The following is an 18114-nucleotide window of genomic DNA, read 5'->3' as shown; positions in this document are numbered from 1 at the left end:
GTCGCCGCTTTTTTTTAATTTCTTTTGTGTGTTCTCAGTTACAGTAAAAGTCAAAAGCCAGGCACATCCCATGATTTGATCAGAAATGCTCCAGTATCTCCATGCATAAGTTTTAGCCCTCCTAAGTAGGAATTTTAGACGTACTTTTGTCATGCATTTCAATTCTGACTATCTTGGGCCAAAATACTCTTATCTTCTGCAAGATAATTTGATAACTGCTGACCTGGATTATGGGCTTAATCCAAACCCAAAGCAAATCACTTTCAACCGTACATTCATTTTATGCCTGTTGTTCATGTAGCAACATGACCAGACCAGATTTCTAGAGGCCGGGAACTTACTAACCAAGTCTGTGCCCAAGCCCCTTTTTTTTTCCTGCCTGTAAAATGGTCATACTCACCTGTGAGGGCTGATTAGGAGAAACCACAAAGATGAACTATGCTACACAATCTCAGGCAAGTTGCAGCATTTTGAAGGATTATCGCTCTATTTCTAACCCACCAAAAGACTACACTTCAGAGAGCAGAGGAGCCAAGAAACACTACACTCTCTGACCCCTACACAGTTTAAATTCTTAGCAATCTACATGTCAACATGACGGACACTATTCATAAGTAACAAACCTGGACACTGTACCCTGGTGCTTTCCGATCAAACCAGATCACTACACCCATTGCCAAAAATAATGACTAATGAAATGACTAAGAGGGACGGGTAACTGAAAAGCAGAGGCTGCAGCAGTGACACAATACTGTTAAGTATTAATTCTGTCAGGGAGCCTGGCACTGAGTATTTTATATCCTTTTCTCTTTGGGAACACAATGCCAACCCAGTCTGGTCATTTTATTACATAGGAGAGGGGAATTCCTCCTTGCAGCAGGAACCTCATCACTGCAAAAGAAAAAGTAAAGCCATCCAGAGGAACAACAAAATGTTAAAGCAAGTCTGTGTATTAGAACTTGAAGTGGGACTCAGAAAGGCAGCAAATGACAACTGAACCAGAATCTTCTCTTGCTACTTATGGTGCACAGACATAAGAAGAGAGAGAAGTGGGACAGGAGCATGGCAATGGCAGAAATGAGTGTGCCAAACTTTCTCTTACTACCCTTGCCAAAATGCCCTGTTGTCTCCTGAAATACAGCTTAATGGCAGTCAGGGAGCAAGAAGCCTGATCTAATGCTCACTGAATCAATAGCAATTGATTTTTCTGATAACTCCCATGGACTTCATCTATGTCCTGCCCTGAAAGAGTTCATTTGTTCCCTCGCTATTTGATCGTATTTCTTCCTAGAGTGGATTTCCAAGGGCTGAATTTCTTTGAACATACAAGTCTATTCACAAAAATCCTGTTTAGGTTCTTGCACTGCTTGCTTTATCTGCGTACCTGTTTGCCTGAGATCAAGCCTCACATGTTATTAGCCCTTCCATGTCCCCACTATAGAGACACATGGGGGGGAAAGGGAGTTGGCCAGGTTCACAGAAGGACTGTGTGGTGGGGGCAGCAGCAAGAAACCCCAATTCCACTGGCTTCCCAGTTTGGCATTTGAGCTGCAAAACTATCCTTGCTGTAATGACTCGTATTTTATTGTTTATTGTTTGCTCACTCTTCAAATTAGAAGTGCTCTGGGCTCCTTGGGATGAAAGATTCTACCTAAGTACATATTGTTGTTGTTGTTATTATTATCATTAAGATTATTCACAAATAGAAGTGTCAAGGTAGATTCAAAACAAGTTCTGCTGAGGCTCATGTATCTTCCAGGCATCTATCCGTGCTGTTATATAGTATTAAGGTGTGAAGAGGGAAAACCATATACCCAGTCAGCGCTGTGTTTAAGTGGCCTGCCAATTCCAGCTAATCACCAAGTTATTTACTTCCAGTTTATTAGGCCGAAACTGCCACTAGCTGTTGGCAGCCTCTAATATTTACACCTTACTTTCCTGGGGTCTCTTCAAGCACTGCTGTAATAAAAAAGCCATTTCTTCCAGGTTTAGATGCAAGAATTAACACACAGAGCACCACGCAAGGCCAAGTCAAATTCTGATCTCAGTTACAAATGTGCAACCCCATTGATTTCCAATGGCTTAATTTGCAATGGTCTTGAGCTGCTGTACCTGAGAGCACAATTTGATCCACCGTTTTCACAGAGAGGAGTAACAGCAGTACCTCTTACACACTTCTGAGTATTTTAAACACAGTAACAGCTGGACAAACACCAATCACCATCAATGGCCCTCAGCCTCATTTCCATCACATTCAATGAAACCCAGGATGAGCAATTCCTCAAAAATTAGCCTAAATTATTCTCACTCATTTTATATACTTCTGTAGCTTTTTATTATTTTAGTATTTAAGCACCTCCAAAACTTTCACATCTTTATCCTCATAATACTCCCATCAGAGAGTGAAGAGTTGGAATTCCTTACTGAATTGGTGGGAGACTTTCCTTTGCGAAATTAAGGGACTTTTCCAAGATCACAGGGAAAATTCAGCGGAGAAACAAGGCTTGGATTTAGATTTCCCAAACTGTAGGGAATAGGACATGAGATACAAGAATCTCCTTCTCTTATTAATACATTTCACTGGATAGCAATAAAAGCATGCAGCAAATTCTCAAATCCACTCACAATATTTTTCAATCTGGATTTTCCATTTTTAGCCAGATACAGGGTCCTTTCATTTATATCATTGGGGACACCTGGACAGGAATGCTTCCTTTTCTCCCAGCTGTAAAGACAGCCTGTTGTTGGTCTCCTAAAGCTGCTTCTTCCCAGGAATGTTCCCTGTGCGGTGTTCTTTGATTTTAGACGCATGATTAAAACTTACAGCCATGCCCTCAGTTGTGTAAGGCCAACAGAGTATCTGCCTGAGCAGAGCAAACATGAGATTCCTGATGCTGAGCCTCTGATGTGCATTGAGCTATGTGCTCCACGTGAAGTTCCCAAGCCCTTTACACCTTCCCGCTGCCAACACGAGGGAGTTCCACAATTTGGTCAGGGCCAGGCACACCTTTATTCATACAAAAACCTGCTAAGAAGCAGCCAGAGCAAACCAATAGTGACTCACAGCACATGTGTACTTGCTCAAGTGACCACTTCCAGAAACAATAAAATACTGCGGACAAGCCCTGTCCTGCAAAAATTACACATTCGCAGCTTATTCAGCAGGCTGGGTTCATTGCAATGAGGAAAGCCACCATGTTACAAAGGTTAGCTTTCTTTACACATTTTCTCAAGGATGTTTCCTCCTACCCCACGTAACAATGTAGGAACAACCAGTCAGGAGAGTACACCAAGAGAAACTGCAACATATTTTGCTGACTGCACTGTAAGCTGTGCCCCATCTCTTGACTTCAGTCCTGGCTCTCCTCCACAGAAATGAAGTTTACTATACACTACAGGCTGACCAGTAACGATATCAGCCACGAGTGTCTCACCGGCTTAATTTAGGATAATCATGTTTGCATCAATTACATTTCTTCCCTATAAGAAAGGAAAGCTAAGAAGAGAGTGGACAAAGAAAGAGAAGGAAGACAAAAAGTAGATTTTGTTTTTTAATAACTTGAAAGTATGACCTGATAGGGAGAGAGCTACCATTTATTTTATTTTGGTCCACTTTCAGATTTCCAGTCACTTTGTGAGGTACATCAGTTGGGAATTGTTGACATTATAGCACAGTCAGGTAGATACAGGTCAGGAAAAATCATCAGAAACAATCTAAAAGGCTAGGTTTTATCCCAGTAAAGTGTAGTTACTTTAATTGAAAAAGTCTCGCTGCTGAGTTCAGTACTGTCTATGAAACAAAACCCAAGGATTTTAAGAAACAATTGTATTTGAAATTAATGTTGTTATAGTTACATCCCAAACGGAAAAGCCAGCTAAACGTAAAACCAGTCCCCGCTCTGTTCTCACCTGCCTGCTGTATGTAAAGTGCTATTCAGGTACCAAGGGAACGGAAGGTCACACTGGAAGTACTTTTCTTTGCTGTAATTTTTACGTGACTACAGTACAGAAGCTGATGTAGCGAGACCTCTGGGATGCCAGTACCTATCCTTCTCCATGACTCCAAGTCTCTCCTCTGTCCCGTTTATCCTCCATCTCCCCTCCTCTTTCTCTTTCCCTCTCTCTCCTGCCATACACACATCCCAAGTCAGACTGACTTATGACAGCAAGGAAGATTTGTGTTGGTCTTTACACCTCCATCTGTCCATCTGTGAAATAGTTTTCTAGTCATAGATATTACCTGAAGAGTGATTTAACAAAAAATAAAAATGCAAAGGTTATTTCACAAAAAAAAAAACCAAAGTGACGAAATCTGTTAAGATAACTATTTTTTCTCTTTTGTTCACAGTAATGCTGGCGAACATTTTAAAAGTGCAGGAAAGATCTTTAAAAGACGCTTCAAAAAGCAAGATCTCTCTGTTTTTTGGAAACACTGACAATCCTACTGCCATTATCAGAAATGCCTGCCCTTGGCCAAAATCTCTCCTCCTCCACTCTGACACGCACTGGCTGCTAACCTGCTGTAACACACTGGCTGGGAAGGCGTACTCGAACGGCCAAGAGAGCACCGCTTGTGAAAGGACTGTAAAGCATCATGCATTACTAAACTGGAGAGCCCACACGAAAAGATCCTGTTTGTACCTGCTTTTATCTAAAAAGCTGTTGCACTTATTGTGTGCAGGTGTATGTCAAAGTTGGCTGGACGCTCCAAAACCTGATCTGGTGCCCAGGCAATTCAGTCTTTTACTCCTTTTACTGTCTGCTCTCCACAGATCTGCATGAACTCAAGCTAGCGGACTCTGAAAAGCATTTGGCCTGGCTTGCCAGAAATGCTTGAGCACCTAGCCAGTCCAAAGTAGAAAAGAGAACAGTATCAGCTTCATATTTTTGGAGGGGTTGAATTAACGTCAGACTCAGCACTGCACATGCAATAGCACTGGAAACTGAACTTACCTGCCCTCAGACAACATACCAACACTACTTCCTGAGTAAAAACTGAGACACAAAGTCCTGGTTGTAATCAATTCACGGTGCATTCTCCTGAACTGGAGTTTGTCAAGTATTTCTGGCAATTTGAGGATAACACTGTCTTGTGTATAGATATTTCACAAGCAGAGAAAAAACCTACCTGGGATACATTATTTGTACTGTTCACTCAGCTCATGAGAGGTGTGTGACTCTGAACCGTATTTGGCATCTAACATCTCTCTTTTGATAGATAGCGGTATCTCAGCAGCCTGCTCTCTGAGCCAGTGCAGACAAGGAATGGGCAGCACACGTTCATCAAACTAACATCTGCTTTCAATTCTCATTTATAGATGTGGAATCCTTTCAACTGGACATTAATCATTCTCTACAGCAGCAATTAGATACTTGAGACAGATCAGAACAAATCAAATTAGCCTTATTTATTAAACAAAAAAATCCTAAGGAGTAAATAAAAAACACACCAGACCATCCTGTGTGCAGCAACATAAAAAGAAAATTAAGACACTGACACACAGGAGTCTAAAAGCTTTCAGGTGCTATTTTCAAAGCCTCAACTGTAACCAAATAGCAGAGGGGTCTACTGCAGAATGCCTCATGGATTATTTTAGCAATAAGGTATAATTGAAAGGATTAATGTGAATGTAGTGTTTCCCTTCCAAAAATTCCAGGAATGCAAAAATGACTCTCATCTGCACTGTGTGACTCATGTTTTTAATGCTGGAACTTCATTTTCACTCATGAGGAATTCAAGCTCAGGGAAATGTTACCACAGAAATCCTCATTCAATTGACAAAGGAAAAGCTCGCTCTCTTTTGCTGCAGTTAAACAAAGCCTAAGAATGATATCTTTGGAGAGTCTGGCTTGGTTCAGCTTCAGGCAATGGACATCCTGCACACCGAGGAGAGACACTGCTCTCCCTGAGGGATCAAGCAGATCACCCTGAGAGGCTCAAATTCTCCAGACTAGCTCAAACCAAGCAGAGCAGCTTCCTCTTGCTGGGTTTCCCGGGCTTAACATGGCAGACAGCTTTCAGCAAGCAAGGTGGGGGGGACTGCCACATTTGCGTGGAAATTAGTAGCAAAACATCTGTAAGTCACAAGACAAATCTGGACTGGTCTAGGGGAAGGTGCGCAGCTGTCCACCAAACACCTGATACTCTCTTTCTCTACCTATCCTTCAATTGCTTTCTTTTACTTTTTATGAGGAAACAATTTAACATGTTTGTTACAGAAAACTGGCAATGCCTAAGCGAAGAAGAGTTCTCACCATCTAGATTACATGTATCAGCAGCAGCATTTCAGAGTTTTTTTATAAGGGGGGCTAAATGTTAAGCAGATGAGAAGTTTCATGAAAGAATACGTCTGAGAATGGCAAGCAGGGTTTGGCCGTCCACACACAAAATGATCCTCGTCTGCCTGTGCCACAGATCATGAAGCCGATCATCTGCTCCTGTCCAGAAAGCCCCATCCCGCGCCGGGCTGCCTTTTCTGCTGGAAATCGCCAGGGTGGGACGAGTAGGTCCAGAGGAAATGTGGTTCTGCTGCATGCCATGAAAAAATGTGCTGCTTTATCGCCTCTCCTCTCAGTACCTATTCAGGGTGTCCATGGGTGGGATGGAGGCTTGCGTGGGAAGGAGGAAGACACTTTTTCCAGTGAACCCGTCAGACCTCTCCTCCTCCTCCTTCGATATTCACAGCCTCCCGTGCTGATCCTTCCCTCTCCCTTCCCCAGCTCCGCATACACCTGACTGTAATAACAGCAGAGATACCATCTGGGGTTAGCTCATTACATGTTTATTACCCCTTTGTTTATTTCTTCATAAATATAAACTGTTGTTACCTGTGCGAGCCTGTGCATCTAGCCCAGTTCTGGTGAGCCTTAAAAGCCCCAAATTGAAAATAGCCTAAAGATGTGAAGAATCACGGCCGGCATCGCAGCCCAAAAGGCAGTCAGTTAGCTGAGGTATAGAGAGAGAACCATTGCAACATGCAGCATGTAGGGATGGTTTTATATTTAAGATTTCCTGGCTTGGAGGTACTGTGTTAGCTAGTTAGATGTGGTTATAAATAGAAGCGCCTGCTGACATTAATCACAATAATTTGGCGATGTGGCTACTGATGTGAAATTACAAAAGGGACAGGTACCTTGCAAAGCTAAGCCCAGTTTATTGTTGGCCAGATCGTTTATCAGCCAGGGAAAATAACCTTTCCTCCATGTTCTGTGATCTCATGCAAATGGGAATCTGAGTGAGAGAGGGAGGAAGGGGCCTTGGTTTTTTATTTGATTTGATTTTTCATTTGGTTCAATGTAACTTTAAGAAATATTAATCTGCTCCTTCATTTAATTTCATCTGTACCACTGGCCAAGAGAAATGCACTAATTTATAAGTTGAAGCAAGCCTTGAGATAATGTCACCCACCATTCATCCAAATTTGTCACTAGCATCCCATTAAAGCCGTAATTATTTTTTAATTAAAACTAAGGAAGCTGGCATGCGTGTGCCTACTTTATACATCTGTTATGGGTTAAAATAGCTTTTAAAAAATGTTTTTTTAGACCGCAGTCTTTTGTGGCTGTGGCCTATGCCAAAGAAAACGCAAACTTGCTTATTTTCTCCATGGGGCGCAACACTGCCTATGTGTGCCTGAACAGATTCGACTGGCCGTGAAAAGAATTCTAAATAAAACACAAACATGGAATTTGGCAACGCCACAGAAGCGAGCTTAAGACTAATTCCAGCATGCGGACGGCTCTCACACAGCAAGTCTGGCTCCACTATAAATGAAACCAGGCTCTGTAAAATCGCCAGTAAAGTTTGAGTTAGGATTTAAAGAGACAGCACTCTTATTCCAAGGTTTAAGGGGAAAAAAACACACGCGCGCGCGCGCACAGTCACATACCCCAGCTTATTAAGGAAATTTGTGCTGGCCCAATAAGTCTGCACGTTGCAAGCTGTGTTTACTTTCAGCAGTCATTTCCATTTAAAAAAAATGTGAAGTTAAAATAAAACACAAAAAAAAAGCAAGTTCACTTTGGATTTGATTTTTAGAAAGAAATGCTGTAATTATTATTGCAGGGGCCACTGGCAGAGACAGCAATGAATGAAGGACCTACCTGATGGCAAAGTTGAAATGATATATTAAAAAAAGAAAGAAGTATGAAAGTGTGGGGCAGAGCATGGGAACAGAAAGGTGCGGATGGGGAGAAGCTCCATGGCCAGGGTGGCCACGGACAGAGCAGCCTGTTCCCATCAGAGAGCCCAGCAAGCAGGATGGTGACTCACTGGGACTTGCTGGGAGGGAGCTATATGCAATACAGTCCCGTGCTGCCATGGAGAGGGGCAAATCTAACCCCGGGGCAATGCAACCCCCTGGGTAATACCTCCCCGGCAGTCCCAGCCAGTCCCAGAGAGTAAAAACATGTGCGAAGAAAGAGTGAGGAGAAAGTGAGAAACAGCATTCACTCATCTTTACCTATTAAGGAGAAAACAAATTTAAGAAATCCCAGCTTATAATCACAAGACACAGCCTGGCAAACTTCACAGGAAAGGGCAAGGAGCAAATTATTTAAGGCAGTGATGGTACTGCCTCCCACACACCCTCATTCTCCCTTACAGCTCTGGATGATATCAGGCCAGAATTAAAATCAAACCTCAGGTGCCCACCTCAAACCCTGACCATCATTTTTTCCCTCAGAACAGGGAGAGCAGAAGGAAAGATTTGCTGGCTAGAGGGCTCTAAATATGAGTAGAGCTCAGACATTTTTGAGTGTGCTCAACTGCGCTAATGAACACTGACAGTGGTGGTGGAGGCAGGGGCTAGCACCACTGCAGCTTTCACACCACTCCTCGTGGAAAACGTGCAGGGAAAGTACAAAGGAAACTGGAAGGGAGTTTACAGTAATTTCACATGATTTTGTAAAACTATTCTACGTATCTATTGATAATGATAGTGAAGGAAGGGTTTGGCTTCAGTAGTCTACAGAGTTTTTAAGATTCTACCTCGACTTTACAATGGAGGTATTACTTCAGTTTAAGGAGAATCCAGAAAAAATAGAGAAAGAGCATCTTTTTTTTTTATTGTATTTTATGAGGTTTGGCAGAAAGGTAAAGTTACTCACTAATCTTGTCCTCACTGTAAGCAAAGCCACAATGATCCTATTCCCAGTTTAATCAACAGTTCACACATTTTTATAAACGATTTGGATTAATCAATCCATTAACACTCAGACCTAATTTTTGGACAAACTTTGCATTATAAGCCTGTCTGTGCCATAACAAAGGAACTTACTCTCTCCCTATTCAACCAGAGGAGAGAAGAAAATAACCCAAATCTCTGTTAGAAGATACAAACTGAAAAAATAGTTCCCCCACAGGCAAAGGGTGCTGCTGCCATGTTGAGGTCTTACTATGTTCCATGAATTTTTGTTTTTCACCCTGAGTGCCATGAATAGTTTTAAAAAGGTACATATTTCCCAACAATACTCTGATTCTTACTTAAATCTCTGTACATCCCTGAATTCCATAGACCATGATCACAGCTGGCATAACAGTACAATGCCACGGATGTCAGAAAACACCTTGTAGAAAGATGCTCAGCTAAGCATCCCTAGGCATCCCTAAGCATCCCTGGACTGCTGGCGTGGTACAGCATGCCCTGGAAGCACCACGCTTGTCACGCAGCCATGGAAGAGACATAAGGATCAGGTTTAGATCTGACCTCACATGAAGTAATCTAGGTCAATACAGGACATGTAAGGAGACAGTCTGACACACAGAAAGGACAGGATGCTCCCCTCACACTGCCAGGGGACAGACTGAAAATAATACCTTTACAATTGGCTCCAAATAGCCAAGTGACATTTAAACAAGCATAAAAGCTGCAGGTATGGTGTGCAAACTGGCCTCTCTCTAACCAGAGATTCCTTACGTTAATAGCAAAGACAACAATTTAGAAGGCACTGTTTCATGGCGTGATTCCAGCGCCTATGTCTCCCCACCGCCTTGCTTAGTGCCTGCATTAACCTCATTCCAGAAGTCCCAGGACCTCTGACTCTTACAGCTGAATTCATAAAACATGTAAGCCCTCGCTATGTGGGATTTTTGCCTACTTCCTTCCAAGTGCACGTTTTACTGACTCTGAACCTGGCTTCCCCAGCTTGTGCTACGGCAGGTTGTGTTAGCTGGAACAGGGACCCCTAGAAATGGTTTGATTAAGACAAAAACAAGAGGGAAATAAAGATAGCAAAGGCACGTACCATACTCTAGCCTACCAGATTTCTGTACGTACTGCAAAGAATGCTGGGAAAAAGCCTGTCCAAAAGAAAGCAAACAGCATAAAACGTATGTTGCTAACAGTTGCTCAGCTGTTTGCTGCTCAGCAGAAAAAAGGACCAACATGCAGCACACTGGAGCCCAGTGGGGCACACGCGTGGTGCATCAGCATGGCTTCTTTTCTTCCTTTCTGAACATAAAGCGTCCCATCTGAGTGCTGAACTGTTCCTTTCATCTATTTTTATGAAGCACTCAGAAAAGAAAAAAGAACCCAGGTCTTCTGAATTAGGCAGCTCTGGAGGGACATGGGGTAATTTTTTTGCAGTTCTTTGGCCTAAACCTGAGCCACCCCAGGAATATGTGATCCAATTCCTTTAAAAAAATAAAATAAAATAAAGCTATTTCTCTACAAAATGTACAACGCCTCACTGTGGCCTCCACCGTTCCCACTCTGGCTTATGAACTAAAGAGCGGTTCTCATCGCAACTACCTACACCATACCCCATGGCTCGCCCTACTTCCTTTGATGCCGAGCATTATATTTGTGCACAAGAGATTTATCTCTGTTCTCACAAACTGAACAGCCCAATTCACTTCCTGGCTCAGACACATAAACACATCCGCATGTATCTGACAGAAAGCGAGAAGAAAAGTGATGACAAAAAACTACTGCTGAAGGGGCAGGAGAAAACTCCATCCTGAATATGCCAGGTGAGGCTGTACAAGTGAACTGTTTAGCATATGCTATGCACAAATGAATGGCAATTTACTGAGAGAAAGAAAGAATAATTGCAAACACTTATGCCTCGTGTATAAAAAAAAAAAAATCAGCTCTTAGAAAGCTGGTGCATTGCCCAACCAAAAGGCAAGGCACCTGACAAACAACACTACCCCTAATTTTGTTGCTTTGTAGGTGATTGCTTCCTTCCTTCTCTTCCTGCAGTTGATTTCTTCTCTTTTTAGGAAGCGTTCACCAAGAGGCATTCAACTCCCTGAAAAGGGTGCGAAGGAGATGGCAGCAGGGAGAGGCTGGTCCTATCCTGCAAACCATCCCTGGTGGTTACCTTGCTGCAGAAACACGAAAGCGATTCTTGTCCCTTTGCTGAATACAACCACGCACCATGTTACAACTTCAAAAATAGGTCTGCTCCTCCTTCGGACAACCAAGGTGTTTCAGGATGTAACGGCTGCCGAAAGCTACGGTGCCGAAACCTTGCCTACTGCACCCCATTAAAGCAGTCTTTATTTACGCTGCTGTCTTCTGGAAAGTACTGCACAAACACCAAGAAAAGAGAAGACTCTGTGATTTGTTTGGGTCTTCTGTCAGAACAGCTGGCAACTTGCCATCAGTGGTGCCTCTCTGCAAGCAAGCTACTCTCTCCCTTCCAAACTACTGATACTCCTAAATACTTACTGAATCAAGGGGGGAAAATGGGACTTATTACTAATGGGAACAACAAGGCACAAGAAAGGAGCCCTGTAAAAAAAACCTGCTCAGTGAGATAGAACAGAAATGTCCTTCCTTTGCTTTCATGTAACCTCCCCTTTTGCCTCATCTCCCACCTGATACCACCAAAGCCTGTTCGTGCTTTAACAAAGATGGATCAGTTGCTGTGCGGTCCCCTGGTGCTTACCTATACTCTGAAGTCACCTACTCCTAACCCAGCCATCGCTCAGCAAACTATAAAAGGAAATAAATTCGTTCACTCCAATAAGCAAATTATAAAATCACCTTCATCCATCTTGTTCCTATATTTTTAAATTTGATTGTGGGCAGAGAATTGCTGGCTGGGAATTACCCTTCCCCCGCTCGCACATACACCCTTTAAAAATGCAAAATCTAGCCCTCTATTTCAATATTTCTGATGTCAGTGACCGGTGTCGGCTCACCCCATACAGTAACTGCTTTAAAGCGCTGCATACAGCACTGCATTAAAAATTAATTACACATGCTATTTTATTGATAGTGCATAATGTAATGAGCACCAGCTGTGCTAAACATCCAAACTCCTTTTTAAGACAGCTATAAAAAAAGAAAGAAACTGCACTTCCAAATGCTTCTCCTGTCAGAGGAGAAAAACAGCAACATCTTGGATGGATTTGAAACAGGATTCTTTGATTTAGCTCTCCATTTGGAGCGTTTGAAGAGTTCAGACTCTCGGGCTCAGCGTAGTGGTATGCGATCGAGTTAACTCTCTCAATGTTGGAGCCATTGTCTTTACTGCAGGCAACGTTGCCTTGAACCCTTTTGTCCTGAGACTACCAGATTCAGTTCCACCCATTAATATTGCAATTAAGGGCTTTTCTTTTTTCCTGGAATGTCTGGAAATGGCAGGCATCCACTTTAAAGCACCTTTAAATATCGCTATTGCTCCTGCTGGTTCTTAACTTGACATAATTAGGACTTACAAAGTTATAGTGATCGGGCGTCTGTCTAGAACAAAGCCTCAGCCACGCTCAAATTGCCAGCGCCGCTGCCCCATGCAGCACCCTAATTTTAGCCGCCTCTTTGCTGTCTTAAGATCTCTTTGCTGCCTCTTGACAAATACGCCAGTCAAAAAATCAGTTTGTGATTAGATCCATCTAGTTTGAGTTTGGATTTGATTTTAGTATCTGGTGAGACAGAGAGCTGCATAGACAGACAGGTCACATATGATTTTAATACTTGGATAGATGGATGAACACATAGATTGATAGATAGATGAAAAGATGGATGCGTACACTCAGACTGATGCATTACCGTTTTTAGTATATACATCTCTCACACATCCCTGCACTCTGTAAGTACTGTCCACAAAGTCACTTCTACTATAGCATGCATTAAATATTCCACCAAAATGAATAAATACATGTAACCATGACTAATAGGAACATCTCTCCTGAATGTTAGCCAGTACTTTATGCAAACCTTTTCTTTATGCAACAAAATGAAAAAATACATTTGCAAAGGGTCTCAGGGAAACGACAGATCTTTCTTTGCCTTCAGACACGTATACCCAATTCTTCTTTCTCCTCTTGAAAATGCACCCAGTGTCGATCAGGTTTTTTTTTTTTTAGATTCCACTCAACAAAAAATGAAGAGTAGAGTATCAGCCATCGTCCTGGGACGTGATGAGTTAGGAGGTTTTTGCTGGATGAGTTTGCATTCTCTGCTCTGATTACTGTTTTGTTTTCCATTGATCCTCCTGTGTTAATAAAACCCAGTCTGGAGTGAACAAAAGCTTGCTTCTTGTTCTAGTAAGAAATGGGCCGAGCGCATACCATATCATTAACATAAAAGTTTTTGAAATAATACTGCTTTCTAGACAGCCTGTATTAATTGCATCAAGCTTTTTACAGCAGGGTGGTCTAATCTAGCTCTTCTTATCGGCTGACTCCAGTTATAAAACCAATACAAAATGAATATGGTGCTATAATTGAAGGAGGGAAAAGTATTCTTTTAAAACCTATTATTTATTTACAGGTACTTCTTTTATCTTTACTGCCACCTTAACCTTTGCCAAGAAAACACCAGACTAGTTAAATGATGCAGTAAGTAGAATTTTAGTTGCCAAATAAATTGATATTAACTTTCCAAGATGACTGTGTGATTTTCAAAATGTCCTACAGCTGATTCCTTGAATTAACGGGAGCTTGTTCCACTCTTCTGAGCTATGGACCCATGCCTTCCTCTATTTTAGACCTTAAACTTCCCAGCCCTATCCATTAATCACTGTGTCCATGCCCACTTGCTTGGACTTGCTGTTTTTATATATGCAACTAAGTATCATAATTGCTTTCCACCTCCTTCCATCAGCCTACATGTGGGAAGGAAGCTGGTTAGCTGAATATATATGTATTGGACAGATTTAATTATCTTTACGGAGGTATATAAAACCCTCACTCGTGGGCCCAGGTCCAAAGATTTTGGATCAGGTATATATCTGAATGCAGGCGTAGGGGATAAATTATTATCTGTGCCATTATAATCCCCTTTGTCTTATGCCGATTATAATTCCATTTCTGGGGCTTTTCCACTGTAGGATCTTCAGGGCAGGGACTTTTTTCTTTGGAGACCACACTGTAAAGCACTTCGGCGCTGAGATTTTCAAAGCTCATTTCTCGTTAACTTTAATGGGAAATGGGCATCCAAATCTCTTAGGCAGCTTTGACAATTTAAGCCTTAATGTACAATATTAATAAATCAGCATCATAAAAAGAGCCTTATGAAGATGTATTGTGAAAAAACAGCCCCACAAAAAGCATTGCAGTGTATGTGTGCATGCATACGGGCATATACTTTTCTTTTCATAATTATGTCTCTCAACAATCATTTGCATGTCTCTGTTACGCAAAAAAACCTGTGTGTGTTTTACAGTTACCCTGAGCAGTTGCAATTCATTGAAATGAAATAAAAAGCAGGCTCAAAAAAGCACCCTAATCTGGCAAGGGGTAAAGCAAAATGAATGCTTTGCCCATTTATATTTTAGATCCAAGCTACACAACCCTGTGAATTTCATGACTCTATTCCAACTTCTAATTAAATAGGCACTAAAAACATTTGAACGGGAGAACCCAATTCAACAGACAGAAGCCTCTGAGGCAAAAAATAAATAAATAAAGACACTGAGAGAGAAATTGTTCCAGTGGTAGATTTTTTTTTAAATCACATGGAAAAACAGAGACCTTTATGCGCAAATTCCTCATCCTGTGGTGCCCTGAACACAAAGAATTGAACAAAGACACCAGCACCGGCCGAGCGGTGGACACCCAAGCGGACTTCCCAGCATCATTTACTGTGATTGAAACTACTATTAGCAGCACGCTTTCTAAAGATTGCAAACAGCTCTGGATGAGGCAGGATGACTTCCCTTGTGCATGACTGAACGCTACTCAGCATTCCAGACGATCGCTCTTATCTAGGTTGGAGATTTCCAAATGCAGTTTTCACACGTGCATACCCCAAATCCCACCAGCAGCCAGAAGTTTAGATTCTCTAGCACAAAACTGCTGGGGCTCTTGAGGGCCCAATCTGTGAGTGCCCGGCACAGATTTGGGAGTACCTGCAACTTCAAGCCTTCAGAGTTGCAGCCTGTTTGAGAACTGCACAGAAAAACTCCAGGTCCTGAATTAAATGAATGCTGAAAAACAGGAAAGGTAAGAAATGATGAAGGAGGAGGAGAGGCGGGAACTGTTGATGGCTTTTGTTCAAAGAAGGAAACAATTCCTCAGAAGCAAGAACAGGGCTGACAGAATAAAAGGCTCATCAAGCCAGAGAGACAAGCAGATCTCTAAAGCTGTAGCAAGTGACTGTTGTAAATGTCTATATTAAAAAAGAGGGCATAATGCAGGGATGGTCGCTAGATTATTAGTCAACACAAAGAACTCACTTTTCTTTCATTTCCACAATACATTTCAGGGGCTACAAAGATCCCGTACCCTTGCCACAGGGTCTAAACCATGCCCAGGCTCATATAGAGTGAATACTACAGGAGCTAAGAAAGGGTTAAGTAGACATAATCTCCTTTTTCAAGGGAAGAAAATGTTTCTTTCAAGCAGAACTTGACCAACTACTGTCATAAACACGTAGCATGGACTTTGATATAACCTATTCTCTAAGTGCCGCAGACTGCAGCAGTAATTACAGGAAGCCATGATAACAGGTCTCTCTCTCCACAGAGTTGGCATTGCTCTCCCAGCAAACAGGCAATTCTGAAAACTCACAGCGCGCAACTCCAAAGTGAGAACTCAAAGTACGCAAAGTACAAAAGCCTCGCCTTCCCACGTTCTTTAATAAGTTATTCCTTCCTTCCTTTTCTATTTTTAGTTGAACTTGCTTCCCTCCCCACTAGCTGCTGGCATCAGAAGCAACAGGGAGCCAGGGCATCCAGTTCACTGTTACAACTACCTGCCTACAAAGGCACCTGTGTGCATACTGCACCAGTGAAGAGAGAGGACAGCAAAACATGGGATCAGCTGCAGTTTAGTTCACTGGCTAAGGGGAGGGGGGAAGCAGGGAGGCGGGAGAGCTCTCTGACTTTCTGATCCAGCGCTCACCATTCAGAAGAGCCCATCTCTACACCCGTCTCAAGCCAGTTGGTCTATCTGCTGAGGTTGATGAAGCAGAGCCTGATTAAAACAGCATCCTCCTCACGCTGTGTACAGCAGCTCGGATAGGAAATCTGACCAAATCCCCTGGATGCAGTGACTGCGCTGCACCACGCAGTGCATCGCTGCTAGCCCAGTGCTTGTGCCCCCGCACAGCGGCTGGGTGCAGCCTGAGCCTCTCCCAGGCAGCACAGGAGCCTTCCTCGCGTGCCCTGAGCTTCACCCAGGGTCGAAACAGGACCCCATGCAGTGCCTTCAGCCTCCTCCCGAGAATATTTTGTCTTTCCAAGATGCAAATTTACATTTCATGCAAAACTTTTTCTCTCGCTGTATTACAATGACGAGATGTACAGGGACATTCTCGTGAGATACAGTGTACTGCAGCCAGATGGTACCACTGCTTGTGGAAGGAAAAAGCTGAGCACAGCAAAGTTTTGCCAGCTTCAGGGGGACATGAGGAGCCATTTCCCAAAGGCTTTACTCCTGACAGTCATTGCTGTCTCTCTAAATCCTCTGGTCCTCACGCATTACTTATCCAGCATCATTCTGGGAACTCCCTATTAAAACTCCACGCACGTTAACATGAATGAGGGCTGCAGGGTTTGGCCCACCACAGTGAGACTCCATAAACACTTGCGGATTTTGCCACAGCTGTATTTTCTTTTAAGCCCTCCCCATTTTCACCTCTCCAGCCCGCAGTTCACCATAGACTCAATCTTGCAACGGAGCCATGCTCAGAAACACCCACTGATTTCAAAGAGATCGCTGGGTCTGAAATGATGGGGTCTGGCGACAATATGTCCGTGTCCTCTTTGGCTAGCTCGGTACACCCTCATTTCCACATCACTTTCCCCTCCTCGCGGTGACAAAAGTCAGACATCCAAAAGGAATGAAGGAAAAGAAAAGCTGATGGGGGAGAGGCGAGGGATGTGTGGCAAGTTACCAAGGAGCATTTTCTCAAAGCAAGGGAGAAAAATGGCATGGAGCACATACATCCTGCGTGCACATGGACGCGGAGGAGACCCTTTAATACGAATGATTGGGGAGGGAGGGAAAAAAGAGGAGGGAGGGGGGGAAACTCAGATGTTAAATGTTATCCAATTAAGCTTAAAATAAACAGCCCGGAGAGAAGAAATCTTGATACTGGGGTATCACATTCTGTGAGGAGTCTCAGACATTTGTTCACAACATGGCACAACGGCTCGGCAGTGGCCACTGGTGACAGCTGAAGGTGGGCAGGCAGGAGGGGAAGGATGGGGAAATGGAGGGAGTCGCATGCCCTTTCCCGCTCCCCATCCTCCGCCAGGGGGGAGGGGGGAGGAGGAAGGGGAAGAGGGTGGTTTAGTCCATTTCCTCTGCCTTCCCCATGCGACCCAGCGAAGGCAGCTCTCCCACAGCAAAGACGACATCACTTGGCAGCACTACTGACCTTCAGATAGCAACAAAAAAAAAAAATGTTTCTATTACCTGACAACTGACAATGACATCCAAATGTGCCTGACGTCTCAGTCTGAATCTCAGTCTGAGTCCCGCCAACTGAGACTGCACGTGCACCACAGCAGGGCAGGCTAAGGCAGGGCGGGAGGGAGGCCAGTGCGCGGAGAGGTGACGTGATCACGGATGTGTGAGGGTGGGAGGAGGCAGCTATGGGAGCCCCCGGCAGGTTTGCAGGCCTGGACGGCCCTGGAGAAAAAACAATAGAAAAAACTGTCAGTCGGATCTAAGTTTGAAGGGACAGAGGAGGCATCATCAGGGGAAACAGGCGA

At 43.3% G+C, this 18114-nt stretch overlaps 1 protein-coding gene across 5 annotated transcripts in view; it reads right to left on the bottom strand.

The window, feature by feature from the left end:
• BCL11B (BCL11 transcription factor B) overlaps nucleotides 1-18114 on the bottom strand; it is a 96059-nt gene that overhangs the window by 35390 nt on the left and 42555 nt on the right. For 2 of the 5 annotated variants that reach the window (XM_075151122.1, XM_075151123.1), the window contains exon 3: nucleotides 17816-18031. The exons of the other annotated variants lie outside the window; for them this stretch is intronic. In XM_075151122.1, the coding sequence (XP_075007223.1) occupies nucleotides 17816-18031 (216 nt within the window). The remainder of the gene's footprint in view (nucleotides 1-17815; nucleotides 18032-18114) is intronic. 5 annotated transcript variants of the gene reach the window in all.

This window comes from Calonectris borealis, chromosome 5 (genome assembly GCF_964195595.1).
Source record: "Calonectris borealis chromosome 5, bCalBor7.hap1.2, whole genome shotgun sequence".
Classification (NCBI taxonomy): Eukaryota; Metazoa; Chordata; class Aves; order Procellariiformes; family Procellariidae; genus Calonectris; species Calonectris borealis.
Note: the sequence above shows the minus strand (reverse complement) of the source record. Positions and strands in the feature narration are given on the sequence as shown.